This window comes from Choloepus didactylus, chromosome 15 (genome assembly GCF_015220235.1).
Source record: "Choloepus didactylus isolate mChoDid1 chromosome 15, mChoDid1.pri, whole genome shotgun sequence".
NCBI classification, from domain to species: domain Eukaryota; kingdom Metazoa; phylum Chordata; class Mammalia; order Pilosa; family Megalonychidae; genus Choloepus; species Choloepus didactylus.
The window spans coordinates 72,681,853-72,696,874 of NC_051321.1; the positions used below are offsets into that span (position 1 = coordinate 72,681,853).

The following is a 15,022-nucleotide window of genomic DNA, read 5'->3' on the forward strand; positions in this document are numbered from 1 at the left end:
TTCATCAAAGATTGAGAGCCTACTCAACGTTATGACCTGGGCCCCATACTCCCTGCCCTAAGAGGGCAGGAGCCCCACAATAGCATAAATGAAATCTCTATTAGCTTTAAACTCCAAACCAGAAATTGTGTAACCTACCTGAGGGTTATCCAAAGTCCCACAGTTACTGGGTGTCAGGACAAGAGTCCAAATCTTCTGTGCCTTCTCCAGTGCTCTTTGCATACACTGCTACTTGAATTTGCTTTGCTCAGTACCAACCATTCAGGAAGTTTTTTCCAGGGACTAGTTAGAACAGGGTAGAATGCTGAACCAGATACCCTTTCCATCCCACTTCCCATGCCTGGGACATGTGGATTCTCTGTGGACTCTGTAAAGGCAAAGACCAATTCTATGTCATCTTAGAAACATGCAAATATGTGATAACTACATACAGTATGAATGATTGAATGAATGAATGATCTCTTGATAGTCCAACTCAAGGAAGGAATCTATTCTGTACCTTCTGTGACATGTGATTATCCAGCTACTTCTGCATCTTTCCCTGTAGAAATGAGGTCCTGTCTGCCTTAGGGTGTCACCCATTACCCTGTGGGCAACTCTGACCATAAAGTGGTACTGCTAAATCTCCAAACAGCTTTTAACTTTTGCTCACTCTACGTCTTGACAACGCCATAGAAAATTGATCTCATTTCTCTTCCATGTGATAGTCCTTCAGCTATGGGAAGGCACCTGGTATGTGTATCTGGTTGCCAGATTTAACATTAACAATTCCCCCAGTAATTCCTCATGTGACACGATTCCCCTATGTGTCTTCATCTTGGAGGAGGTTTAACTTAATCCCTTCAGTTATTCCTCATGTGACACAATTCCTCCCTATGTCTTTATCTTGGAGGCTTTCTCACCAACACAGTTCATTTAATCAGTGCTATTTTATAAGTGTAGGGCCATAACTGAGCACAGTATTCCAGGAAGGAGTGACTTAGAGCAGAAGAGAGCCAGTCCATTGCCTTCCTTGATCTGAACTTAAGCTTACACTGTTTTTACAGTTGAAAGCTGCACTCCTCATTACTTTATTCTATTTGTAGCAGCCATGCCATCAAGTTGATTCACATGTACTCCTGGTCTTCTAAACCAGCGGTTCCCAACCACGGACCATTTTGCAACCCCCTGGAGATACTTGACAATGTCTGTAGACATTTTTTTTATTTTCTCTACTGGGGGGAAGGGTGCTACTAACATCTGGAGGTCAAGGATGCCGCTAAACAGCCTGCCCTGCAGAGGACAGCCCCTCCGTAAAGAATTGTCTGGTTCCAAATGCCAATAGTTTCTCTGTTGTGAAACCGATCTAAACTACTTAGTACTTTTCGTTGGTACTTCATGGAACAGACCTTGACCCCCTACTATATGAGAGCTCTCAAATCTTTGAAAGTGATTTAATAAGACTGCTTCTCTCCAAGTGAAACTTTTTCAGGCCCACATCCAAGACTTACAGTTACTCAATCTCCAGGTCACCTACCACCTTGCACTTAGAGCACTGTCCCAGAACTGAACAAATGCTTGGTTTGGCATCTGAAACCTAGGACAGTGCTTCTTAAACATTACTGTGCATACAAATCACCTGGGGATTTTGTTTAAATGCAGGCCCTGGTTGAGGAGGTCTGGTGCGGGGTGGAATCTGCATTTCTAACAAGCTTCCTGGTGATGCTGATGCAGGTGGTCGGTGGATCCCATTGTGATGAGCAAGAGTTATAGCACGTCTCCTGTTGGGAGTCTTTGGGCAGAAACTTCTGCCTCCCATGGAGGCAAAGTACAATTGTTTGAGCTCGGGAGTCTGTGGCCATGACATTCAGCCCAGGCCATGCGGCAGGACAGCCACAACTGAGCAGTGGGATGCTGTATTATAAAAGAAGACTAATGTGCCTTTTGTGAGCAGTGTTTATGGCTTACAGGTTCTCGCTGCCCCCTGTTCCAGGTGCAGGAGAAACAGCCACCAAACAGTATTACTCTCTTAATTGAGAGCGGAGTGGCAGTGAGGGGGGCTGCCCTCACTCACAGGCTGGAAGGAATGTAATATCCAGTTGTGAGTTGCTTTTTCCAGATTATGCATATGTTTATAAATTATCCTAGGTGTTCCTTTTCCTCATTCCCTTTATTGTGGAGTGTATTTCTTTAAATTGACAGGTTTAATTTTTTCCCCACTCTGTGAAGATTTCATGGATGATGTAGCTTAATAAATCAAACTGTTTTCCACCATTGTATCAAGACTCTTTAATCAGTTTCTTGAATTAATGCAATCAAACGGTTGAATTCTTACATTCATCTCTATCTTTACGGCTCTGTTGTGCTTTTTTATTGAGTTAGAAGAGAAATATCTTCATTCAGAGGCAAAATAAAATAAATCTAGTAAACTGACTAGGTTGCAGGGTGTGTGTGGGGTGTGTATGTGTGCACACCCACGTGTATTTGTGTGTGAGTGTGTGCATAAAATATGGGAGTCAACAGCACAGTTCTAATATCAAATTTCAGATCCACTGAGACCAGCTTCATATCAGGGTCTGTGATATTGTTCCCATTTCACCAGGTCATTTACCCACAGAACTGGGAGCAGAGCATTTGGAAATTATGGTGCTTCCTGAGGAATGCCATGGTTATCATATGTGCTACAGTTAGGAACACATACTCTCAACTCAGATTGCCCAGAATAAATCCCAGTTCCTCCAGGGACTGGCTGTGTGACCTTGTGTGTGTTACTTAACCTCTCTGTACCTCCTTTACTTTTTGCTTAAAATAGGGATTATATTGGTGTCTTTCTCATGGAATTGTTGTGAGGATTAAAAGCATGGACATTTGGACCCACAGTAAGTACATGGCAAGTATGTGCTATATGGAGGCAATTATTAATATCACCTCAAACTGAAAACAGCTAAATAAGGCATTGTCTGCCAAATCGAAAATACTATCTGTGGTACAGTCTATCAAAGAAGAAAGTAACAGGCACTAAACAGATAAGAAAAATGTCTTTAGAAGGTAGTCCTAAAATTGAAGAAATTCTATCCTTTAATATGGCTGGTTTCTCCCTGCAAATTGTTAAACTATCTCCATTATTTCGTTTTATTCCAGAAACTCAGGCAACACAAGAGTTTTGCAAGGACAAGAGTTTGTGCATCAGTCCTACCCTACGTATTTTTTCACGTTTTGAAATATCTAGAGGTCATAAGAGCTGACGAATAGTGAAACGTCTATCTTTGTGATTTTACAAGTACTGCCCTGATCAACGACAAAAAAAGAACTTTGTCAAGATATGTGGAAAAGACCCTACTTTCTAAAGCATGGCGTGTAGAACGTGAGTGTGTGTGAATTTAATGGAACTAATGATAGATACATTAGGGAGTGATTATTCTAATTACTAAACGATTCACAGTAGGGTTTCTTACAATAGCAAATGCTTTCCATTTCTACTCTTTTTGCCAGTTTATAATATGGTTCACAAACATAAAAGCTCCATGTCTCAAAATTCTGATGGCATTCACTGATCCACTTGGATAAATTTTTGTGACATCCCAAGAGAGGACTGGGGTGGGAGAGGCTAGATGGGTGTGTAGGCATATGGAAAAGGTTGGTGTAGAATCTTATTTCTTGAATTTTTGCCAGTAGCAACTGCCTTTATTACTAATCAACTTTGTCCTAAAAGTAATACTCTATCTTGTATAGTACTTTGCATATTACAAATTTCTTTCATATGCGTGTTTTCATTTATTCCTCATAAGACTTTTGTGTGGTAACTCTCAGTGGTCCCATTTTATTACTGAAGAAAGGAAACAGAGAGTTAAAGTGACTTGTCAAAGGCCATGCAACTTGTAAGGGCAAGAGCTAGACTCAAACCAGGTTCTTCTCCCTCCACAACAATTGGCCAACTTGTTGGGTATGTCTGAATCCATGCTTGCTGGGTTACCATGCTTGTCACAGTGCTCTTTCAGTATGACAGACACCTGCCACAGTGTTTCCAAATCCAATCCCCAGTTTTATTTCTTGGACACATTTTTCATGATGTGTTGAGGATGCTAAGACCTTGTTTCAAATATCTTTCCAGGTCAGAAGCCTCTTAGCCCTGCAGGGTCAGCTGGTAACCCATGTGCATCTGGTGGATTTGCTCTCCTTGAGAGCTTCAGAATGGCTGAACCAATTAGCTTTTGCTGTGTAACAAACACCCCCTCCCTCAAAATTAGTGGCTTAAAACAACCAATATTTATTAAGTTCACAATTCTAGAAGTTGGCAATTTGAGCTGGACTCAGATGGATGGTTCTCTGAACTCAGAGTAGTCTCAGCTTTTCTCTGCTGGGCTATGTCAGGGTCTGTGGTCCTGACTGGGACATCTGGGATGGCTTAGATGACTGGGGCTTGTCTCCATATGGTCCCCCAACTCTTGGCAGGCAAGCCACAGTCTTGTTCATGTGGCGATTACCTAGTTCCAAGAGCCGCAAGGGAGTAAACCCCAGTACACAGGCATTTTTCAAGTCTCTGTTTGCATCTCCTTTACTACTATCTTTTTGGTCAGAGCAAGTGCATGGCCATGCCAGGGTCAGCATGGAATGGGACTAATCAGGGACATGACGAAAGGAGGCTTGAGCCGATTGGAGGGCATCACTGCACAGTCTACCACAACTGCCAAATCAAGCTTTTCTTTCCTTCCAAACTTTTTGAGTGGAGTTACAAGGCCCTGAAAAACCAGTAGATGCTTTCTCTTCAAAGAGCTGTTTCCCAATTGTTACTCCCTCTAAACTGTGTCAACTCAGTAAACTTGCCCCTTTACAAAGCCCTGTCTTCTTTCGGTGGTATTGCCGTGCTTCTCTTCCATGGGATTGCTTAGCATTAACGAATTGAAAGATTGTTCTTAGTCAGGACTTTACTGACTTTTTAATGGCATGCATGTAACTTCTCCTTGTCAGTTTTCCTTTTAAAAGTGCGTATGTTTATTTTGAATCTGGATGCTGGAGTTTTCTGTTTGGGAAAGAATTTTAATAAAGATTTATCAGGTGTGTTAACCAAAATGAAGGGGAATCTTCTGTGCCCAGAGAAAGCTATGTGGCAATCAAGGGCCTGTTTAGAAAAAGGACCGCAGAATGAAGGAAAGCTAAACCCTTCTTTCATGATTTTTCTCTTTTTAAAACATATTACATTGCATGAAAGTTTGTGTCAAGTTTAGTTCATGGAAGGGGAACTTAATGATGTGCAATCAGGAGGAAGGAGCAGACACTAATGCAACATGCTCAAGCACATGAAAGAATATTTCACATTGCTGAGACACATGTGGCATCTTTGGATACAAATAACTATGAAAGGATGATGACAGTTATACTGGGTCTCTGCTTTGGGGAGAAATCACCAGCTTTGCAACATTAAATGGCAAGGAATTTGTGGCTGAGTTTTTCCCTGACTAATTGGAAACACATCTGTTTTCCTGTTGTTGAGAAAAAGCTACTCTCTGGTGCATGGTATTCAGTGGTATACTTTTCAAAGTACTCAGCCTGTGCTGGGCTCTTGATCAGAAGGGAATGAAAATGGTTTCTAATGCCAGAGAGCATAAGTGCTTTTTTGTGGGACAGTGTGATAGATCAAGAGTGACTAGTCAGTTTGGAGTCCCAACTTGTTAAATCTTATCTTCTCTGCCCCTTGCAAGCTTATAAACTTGTAGAAATCCCTTCCCCTTTCTGGCCTCAGTTTCCTCATCTGTAAAATGAGAAGAATGGAGCAAATGACCTCAGAGTTTTCATCCTTTTCAGAAAAGTCTATAATTTGGAAAGATGGACATTCATTGTTTGGTCTTCAGTTTGGCATTTGGTGAGTCACAGAAGGCAGTGTGAAATACTTTGGGGATTTATGACTGGAGACCCTTTGCAAATCAAGATCATTCCGCCATCTATACATGTACCCATCCATATCTCTCCAGCCCTCTCTCATTTCCTTCATTTGTTCCAGACATTGGTGTTAAGCATTGTTTCATGCGTTATCTCATTATCACAACACTACAACTGAGGTCATAATTTTATCCCCCGCTACTACAGATGAAGAAACAGCACTGAGAAATAAAGTAATTTACCCAAGTCCTTGTCATTTGTGGGTGGTGGAGCCAGGAATGGAACTGAAGTGGTGTAACTTGATCCTGTGACCTTAGCCAGTAAACAATCCAAGGAAACAGTAAAATTATCATAGGTCTCAGTGGGGGACCTTTCTCCTCCACCTCTGCACACCTTGGCAACTTTAGGTGCCCGCCTCTCAGCATCTGTTTTCATATCTGCCTAAGGGGAAAGTAAATACCTATTTACAATGTGTTGCATCAGTAGTGTTTTTCTCCCTTTCAAGGTATATTAATTTATCTTGTTTGAATATCCAAGCAACTGTGTGATGTAATTTTATCATTATCATCCCCATTTTGCACATGACAAAACCAAGGTGAAAAGGGGAAAATGACTTGCTGAGAGTCTTGCAGGAGGAAAGGAGTTGCTACAGCAGATGTTAGGGTCTTTGAATTCTCTGCCTATGTGCTTTCCTCTAGATCTTCTGCTTCTAAATCCTTCTACTCAAAGTCACATGTTGACACTACATTTAAAATCTCTTCCATTTTAAACTGTAAAGTGTTCAAATGTTAGGAAATTTTCATTATTATTACCATTGAAGTAGATGATTCTGGATTCTGGGTTGTGGCACAGCAATAATTGTTAGTTCACATTATTGTTTGAGTGAATGTTAAAACTGGGTTTTATTTACTGTCTTGGCGTTATCTTCATCCTCATTCTCATCATAGCAAATACTTATTAGCGATTACTGCATGCTATTCATGAAAGAAGGGCTTGCATAGTTTAAGTCATTCCATTCATGTCATAGTTAGACAGGACCTTAGTGGTCACCTAACCAACCACTTCATTTTCTTAGTAAGAACATCAATTCCTGCAAGAATTAGGGGACTGCTGGCAGAGTAGGGCCTACCACCCACAAGCCTTACCTCCCCGGGCCAGGGCCCTCTGCATCAGGTTTGCTAATGCCCCATGGGCCAAAGCAAGTCACATGGCCAAGCCCAGAGTCGATGTGAATTTGTTGAAACATAGTTGGCATGGTCATGGAGGAGGCATTCCCTGAGAAAGCTTTAAGGGCTGGTGGTTTCTTTGGAGCTGTTGTGAGGGCTGGTGATGCCTGGGTTCTCACAGGAGGGGAAACCACCCTTTCCCAGCTGAGGCCGTGTGCATGGGAATGAGCACTAACAGCCTTCTCTAAAAAGGTGGGAGTTGGGGAGGCTTAGCAAGCAGAGAGCTGCTCTCCCAGTTGTTAAATGTATGCCTGTGACTCACCCCAGTGTCCACCAGGAATTAGGTTTCTGGACCCCTTGGAACTGGAACTCAATCCCAGGTTAAACCAATATCCTATCCTTATTGGGGGTAGAGTGCAATGAAGAAGCCAACTTAAATCACAAAGGCTGGCTTTTCTTGGGCATCTTCTCTAGGCAAAGGCAGCCTTCTCCACAATCCCTATTCCAAGACCAGTGGTATGTGTGCCCATTAGTGTTATATTAGGATTAAATTAGCTTCAAGTAACATAAAAACAAAGCAACAGGGACTTAAATAATATAGAAATGTATTTCTCGCTCATGTTCAAGGAGTTTAGAGGGAGTAAATCCTTGAGGTAGCACTCATGGTAAAAGGGACCCAGGATTCTTTCATTTTATTGCTCTACCATATGTTTTTTTTTTTCCTATACTCAAGAGCACCTCAGATTTAGGATGGTTGCTAGAGCTCCAGCTTTTATGTTCGCATTTCAGCCAGCAGTTAAGAGGCGGTCCTATGCTCCCCCTTTAAGAAAACCACTGGAAGATCACACTCAGTGTCACTTCTGCTTATACTCCATTAGCCAGAATTTAAATCACTTGGCCAGTCATAGATACAAGGGAAGTTGGGGAAGGCAATTTTTCTTTTCCTGGGTGCCAGCTCAAATTGCAAGTGGTAAATTCTTTGTTCCCGCCTTCTTCTGTCTTTCCAGCACCTGTGAAGAAACAAGACACATATTTCAACTAGACATTTGACAGACGAGGAAAGTTAGGTCAAAAAGTTATGTCAAATACCTAATGTCAGCCAACTGGTATGGAGCAGAACTAGGACTAATCCCCATCTCTAAGCTCAGGGCCCTCTACCTATACTGCACCGCCTCTTTTGTGCCTCTTCTAAAATGTCCTAGTAGAAAACCTAGAACCAGACATCTGTTTCCTAAGATCGGGATAGCCCACGGCCATTTCTAGGGCTTAATTATTCAATGAGGAAAACAAAACAAAACAAACAAACAAAAAAAGGAGTCCCTTTCCAGAAAAATTTTACTCGAGCTGCCATCCTCCAAGGTAAATCAATGTAGTGGATATTTTTGAGCATTCTGTGGCTAGAAGAATGGTGAATGTCATGGGGGAGACAGAAAAATTGGAAAAGTCCCTTATCTTCTGGAGTTTTAGTGTGTTCATTTGGGGGCAAAGTCTTAACACACTTCCGATGCCCATGACAGGGTGTGGCATGTTGATAAATGAGGGTTTCACATAATAAGTAGTAGTTTCCATAGGACATTAAAGAACAGGAGGGAATCCCATAGCAGCCCTGGCATCCTCTGACTGCCAATCAACCCTAGGACCCAAGAGCATGCTTACAAAAGAAAAGAAAACCCACCTCCTCCTGGGGTACTTTCTCTGGAAAGCCGAGATATCCCTCCACATCGGCTTAGGAAAGAGGTTGTTGGACCTGGAAGAGCCTATTTCATGTAAATCTTGGGGCAAGAAGTCAGACCAGAGGGGGTGCCTCTTGTCTCTCTCCAGATGAAGAAAGATATATCCTGGGTTTTGAGGCAGATTCCATTCTTTAAACAAGCTCCATCACCCACCTCAGGCAGTTTTGTTTGATCCCAAGCTCAGCAATGTGAAGTAAAGTTTCCCAGATCTTAATGGCTTAAAATGAAAGAGAATCATGTTTTTATTTCTATCTGAAACTGGAAATCCAAAGAGTTGCTCGGTTAAGAGTGTTCAGGGTTTTACCTTGTGGCTCAGCCACAGGAAATTGGGAAATTTGGGTCAGAGGCTTCAGTCACATTCCAAACTGATCAACGGAAGGGAAACTTGCTGTCTGCATCATAATACTACCTGACAAGGTTTGAAAACTGGATTTTTTTTTTCCCTGAGTTACTTTTCTTGGGGGGGGTGGGGGTGATGGAGGAGAAATTGTTGATATACTTCAGATGGCTTTGTGCAGGTGCCTTATTTTGACAGTTCCAGTAGCTGGAATACATAGGTGTAGACGTGATGGGTCTCACTGTCACAGACAAAAAAATCCTGGTGGAAATTGACTGGCAGCGGGCTGTCCATGTCTTCACTATTCGGGTCTCTTCCATGAAAGCAGAATCTTAGGGGCCTCTAGCCCAGACCTACTGCATCAGAATCTACAGTTTAGCAAGATCTCCACGTGTCTCCTAAGCACATTAAAATTTGAGATACATTGGCTTAAATAACAAATGGTTTGGGACAATGCAAGACCCATACCCTCCCCATGTTCTAATTGACAAAAAGACACACGCCTGCATTGGTTTCTTGATTGGGTTGATGGCAGTCTCGGTGGAAGTGATTTTAACCTCCAGAAACTGATGGCAGCACTGGGACACCCCAGCCTAGTCCTTCAGCCTCACCTCCCAGATACCAAACATTCCAGCCACTCTGAATTTCTCACTGTTCCCTGAACATGTCAGAGACTTTTATAACCTTGTGCACTTGCACATGCTTTCCCACTTCCCAGAATGCCTTTTTCCTTTTTCCTCACTTTTCAAACTCCTGTCCACCTTTTAGGACCTTGTTCACATGTCATCTTTTCTGGGAAACATCCCTCATTTCCCCCAGGCGGGTCTAGGGGCCTTATCTTTTGTTTACTTCCCTGCAAAATTACAGTAGCAAAGTATAAATGTCCATTTCCCCTTCAGGACCATGAATTCCTTGAGGCTCTTGAACGCCTTGTTATCATTTCTTGCGTCTTCCACTCCTGATACAGAGCGGGAATTCAATCCATACTTGTTAAATGACCAAATAAAAATGCAAGTGAACTCACTTGGAATTCAGGGGTATTTTGGAAATGTCTCATTCTTCTAGGCAGCCACTTGAGCTGTTGTTTTTATTTGTTTATTTTTTTTATTGCATGTGTATGTGTGTGTGTCATAATTTGCTGTTTAAACCATTTTTAAGTGGATAATTCAGTGGCATTAATTACTTTTACAATGTTGTGCTACCATCACCACCTTCCATTACCAAAACGTGTTTATCATTCGAAACAAACTCACGTGCGCTCTTTTTGTAACAAGTGTCTGAACTTCTGAGGCTCCTCAGTTACAGACTGGGTCAGCCCTGAGCAAAATCATGGTGTGGGTCAAGGCATACTAGGGTCTCTCGGTTCCTGCTTTCTCCTCTCGTGTCTGATCCCTTATGATGCCCCCCGATTGCTCCGGATTGTTGTCCAGCCAGTGCACTGAGGCTGGGACAATGTCCCATGTGGCTGAATCCCACCCCTCCCAAATCAGAACCTCACTATCCCCTTAAAGGGTCAGCTACCATTTCTTGAGGGCTCACTATGTGCAAAATGACTTTGCACAAAGTTCTGCACATGTATCATCATATTTAGCCCCCACAATTCTGCAAAGGTAATGTCGCCTCATTTCCATTGCATATCAAGGAAACTATGGCTGAAAGTGGTTATATAATTTTCTCATTCATAGCAAGGTAGTCAGGCAGAACAGGGATTCAAACTCAAGTCTGTCTGATTTCTACCTGGTGCTTTGAAATGTTGCTCTGTGCCAGGACAGGGGTAACGAATCAGCCAGAGAAATCCAGGAAGGTGCTAACCTACCAGTGTATGTGATTGATCAAAACTCTTGCTCTGAATGGCTCGCTGTTTTAGATACGCTTTACCAGGGGAAGAGAATAATTACAAGTGACCACAGCAGATGCCTCTATTGGGTCGATTTTAACTTTCTCAAGCTCAAACCAGCCTTCAAGTCACTCTGTTTCTAAGATTGAGGGCTGCTGCCATCAGACTCTGAATAGCTCAGGGATCCTACCTCTTCGAACCCCTGGGGGTGGCCTGCCACTTTGCCTTCCACTTTGCCCTGTTAATTGAGAAGTATGCCACACTTTTATTATTTATCTCTGCATTTATTTTTGGTTGGGAGATGGGGGTTGTCATTTCAGAAACTAAGTCAAGAATGTGTGTCATTGCCTCATGTGGGCTTGTAAGTAATTTCATGTTTAGTAGAAGCTCTCTGTACCTGACCCCACTTAACCAAATCCCTCTATTATCTCACCTTCTTCATTGTTTTAGTTTACTGGATGCTAAAGTAAATGCCATGCAATGGGTTAGCTTAAACAACAGGAGTTTATTGGCTTATGGTTTTGAGGCTAGAAGTCTAAAATCAAGGTCTCATTAAGGTGAAGCTTTCTCCCAGAAGACTGTGGCTTTCTGGAACTGGTTGTTGGCGATCCTTGGTCCTTGGCTTTTCTGTCACATGGTAGTGCATGTGGCAGCCCCTCCTGGTTTCTTGTTTTTGTTGACTTCCAGTTTCTGGCTACTCCTTGTGGCTTTCTCCCTTTCAGTGTGTCTGAATTTCATTCTGCTTATAAAGGACTCCAGTAATAGGATTAAGACCTATGTACCCTGATTCAGTTGGGCCACACCTTAACTGAGGTCTTCTCATCAAAAGTCCTATTTACAAAGGTTTCACCCCACAGGAACGGCTTAAGTTTAAGAACATGGTTTTCTGGGGTACATACAGCGCCAAACCACCACATTCATCTTCTTCATTCCATCTGTAAGATCTACTGAGTGAGTCCATGCTCCCAGCCAGGAAGTCACTTCTCCCCAGCACACCCATATACTTCTGTTCTTACCAGGATGCAGTTTTTCTTGCCCAGTATTTGTAACCATAATTTAATTACATATTTGATAACTTACACAAACCAGTGAACTATGGGCGCAAGACAAAAGAGAGTTGTTGTTTTTATTAATGCCAAAGATAAGTGCTTTGGAAAGATTCCATAAGGAAAAAAATTACTTAGGGAAAAAAAATGGCTAGCAAATCATATGAGGGCATGAGAGCTTAAAAAAAAGGCAAAAGATTATAAAGATCGAAAGGAGTTCTCAGTTTGCTTTTCAGAGGTATTTAAGCTCTAATTTCATGGTAAAGAAACTCAAACTAGAAATTTTAGATGATAATTTATGAATATTTTTGAGCATAAAGGATGAAGTAGAACTCTAATCGGAGGGCAGCCAGCAAGGAAACAGGGACTCACTCCTAGAGAGGAACAGAACTGAATTCTGCCAACGACCAGATGTGGCTGGGAACAGATTCCCCATTAGTCTCTCAGAGGGAGCAGAACTCTGCGGACACCTAGAGTTTGGCCTTGTGAAACTAAAAGCAGAGAAACCGGTTGAGTCCACTGAACTTTTGACCTAAAAAATACGAGATGTTAAATTTCAGAAGCTTTAAGCCACAAAGCTTGTGGTAACTTATTACAGCAGCTATGAAACGAATCCAGCAACCATCAAATCTACCTCTATTTGCATTTATCAGGATTTCATTCCCATTTTTTCCAAGACCTTTAGCCCCCAACGCTGGGATTACCTCAGCCTTCCTTGCAAAACTTACCTTCCACACAAGCCCTCTGTCTCAGCCACTCTCTTCTAAGTGCAGAGCTTGATTTGTGGCCTCTGAGCCTTTCCTCATTCATGTTCTTAGCCCCATAACTGCCTGTATAAAGTCCTCCTCATCTTTGAAGGCCCATCCCAAATCCAGTCTTCCTCAACCATCACCACCTTCGGGAAGACGCAGTCTGTGTTACCCTCTTGGGTTTGATCCTCTGGCCAGTAATGCTGTCTCTCTCATTTTCATCTTCTCCCTCCAAATTGATGGCAAGCTTCTTAACAGCAGGGAGCTCACGTACATGCACTCATGGCTTTTTGTGTCCTCTTTGTGTTCACAATGAGCACATTCTCCATCATCCATAAAGATTGCTTGAGTGATTGGATTCTGCGTGAGATTGCTGCTTGATCTTTAGGATACCCAGGGAGCTCTTCTGTGGATGGTGGTTTAATTTCTGAGGACTTAGCATCTGAGGGGTGGCTCCTTCATTATCAAGACAATTATTTGATCTCTGCTGAAAGTATCTTTTAAGTGACTAAGCAGTTTGAGTACCCCAATAGTTTGGTTTCCAAAGGTTTCCAAGCCCAGTGCCTTGTGCTTCTGGGGCTTCCAGCGTTGATGTAGTCATCTGCAAGGTTTTATGAGCACCCACCTGGGTCCACACTGAGTGAGGGCCCCTCCGTAGCACAAGCACATGAGAACACCATCCAGGGAGAGCCCGGCAGGAGGATGGGGTGGAGACTAGTAGCCAGAGAATATATTGAATGCATTTGATTTTTTTTCCACTGTAGCTATCTATTCTTCATTCCAGGCTAATGGGATAATTTGATCGATGAATGCACCGGGAAAAGGCAAGAGATGCATAAAAAGTGTGAAAGCATGCAGCTACAAATGAGTGGGCAGATTTACCACCTTCTCCCCAGAATCAAATCTGTCTGCCTTCCACACTGGGTTTGAGACAGGCAGATCCAAGCTTTGGCTTAATTACACATAATTTGGGTGACAGCTGAAATGCAAACCTAAACATTCAATCAGTTAAAGATACACAAAATTAAGCATTTCACACAGTGTCCAACCCCTTCAATCTTTATTAATACTTTAATTATGTTAATTATACCATGGTTTCAGGCACTGCTACTACAACAAGCAGGGGGTGGAGGCGGGGGAAGAGGCAGGCCTCCCAGCAATGCGCCAAGTAATGATTGCATTCAAATTAAAACTATGAATGGAATGCAAAACAGCAATGAATCATAAATACAAATTCAGCAGGTTGCCCACCCTGCTCACACTCCTTTCCTCGCTGATGACTGGCAGTGTTCCTGGAGACTGGGCCCAAGTCTGTCTCCTTTGTCTGAGTGCAATGTACATAGTAAGTGCTCACTAAACATTTATTGAATGAACCTGGAACCCAGATGCTGAATTTGTATCTGTGAGAGATGAAAGGAAGTGAGCAGACCTTTGGAATGTATTGAGCTGGCAGCGGCCAGTTTGCTGATGGTTGGATGTGGCATGAGAGAAAAGGTGTTGCGGGGGGTGGGGTGGGGAGGAAGATGGAAACAGAAGAGGATGAAGATTGCAGGGATTCCCCATTGCTTCCTTTAAGTCACTTTCGTTAGGAACGTGTCAGGGAAGAGCTCTGCCTTTATTTATGTGTTTTGTATAGTAGATGTCTGCCTAAGATTTTATTCCAAAAAGTTACTAAAAGGTGGTTTGAAAACTCTCTGATCTGATGGCCTTTTCAAGCTCCTCTCTCCGGCAGTGGGGTTCTTCCCCATTGATCCAACGCTCCACCTGTTTGGGTCCTTTTCCTCTACATTTGGATCAGCCTAACTTATCTGCCTTTCTAGTGCCATATACTCTTCCTTCTCACCTCCCATGTCTTGGCTCATTTCGTGCTCCCTGCCTGAAAAGCCCTTCCTCCCGCTCTGAACCTATTGGCAAACTGTGGATCACTAAGGCTGGATCACCGTTACCTCCTCTGGGAAGACTTCCCCACCTGCACCGGTCAGTGGTGCTTTCTCCTTTTTTGATTTTTCCCTTTTGTACTCTGTGTGAATCCTAGATTTTTCCCTTTTGTACTAGATTTTTCCCTTTTGTACTATGTGTGAATCTTGTCTTCTGCACTAGATGATCTGTTTCTTGAGCGAGGGGCCATTCAGCCCTCTCTTGGGGACTTCCTTCCACTTGGCCTCAGACTGGACACACAGAAGGCCACTGAGGAAATCCTACTTATCCTGACATATCTAAAAATATTTGAAAGGGGGTTTAGCACATAAAATCAAATGACCCTCTAGCCCTAGAGAATTCAGTTGCCCAAACTACAAT

The 15,022-nt window shown here is 42.7% G+C and overlaps 1 protein-coding gene across 2 annotated transcripts in view; it reads left to right on the forward strand.

The window, feature by feature from the left end:
- The window catches only part of LRMDA (leucine rich melanocyte differentiation associated), a 1,132,756-nt gene that overhangs the window by 777,508 nt on the left and 340,226 nt on the right, over positions 1-15,022 (forward strand). Inside the window, exon 6 of one of the 2 annotated variants that reach the window (XM_037804641.1) lies at positions 3,121-4,814. The exons of the other annotated variant lie outside the window; for it this stretch is intronic. Coding sequence (XP_037660569.1) covers positions 3,121-3,231 — 111 coding nt within the window. The 3' untranslated portion in view covers positions 3,232-4,814. Of the gene's footprint in view, positions 1-3,120; positions 4,815-15,022 lie in introns of those variants that run through there. 2 annotated transcript variants of the gene reach the window in all.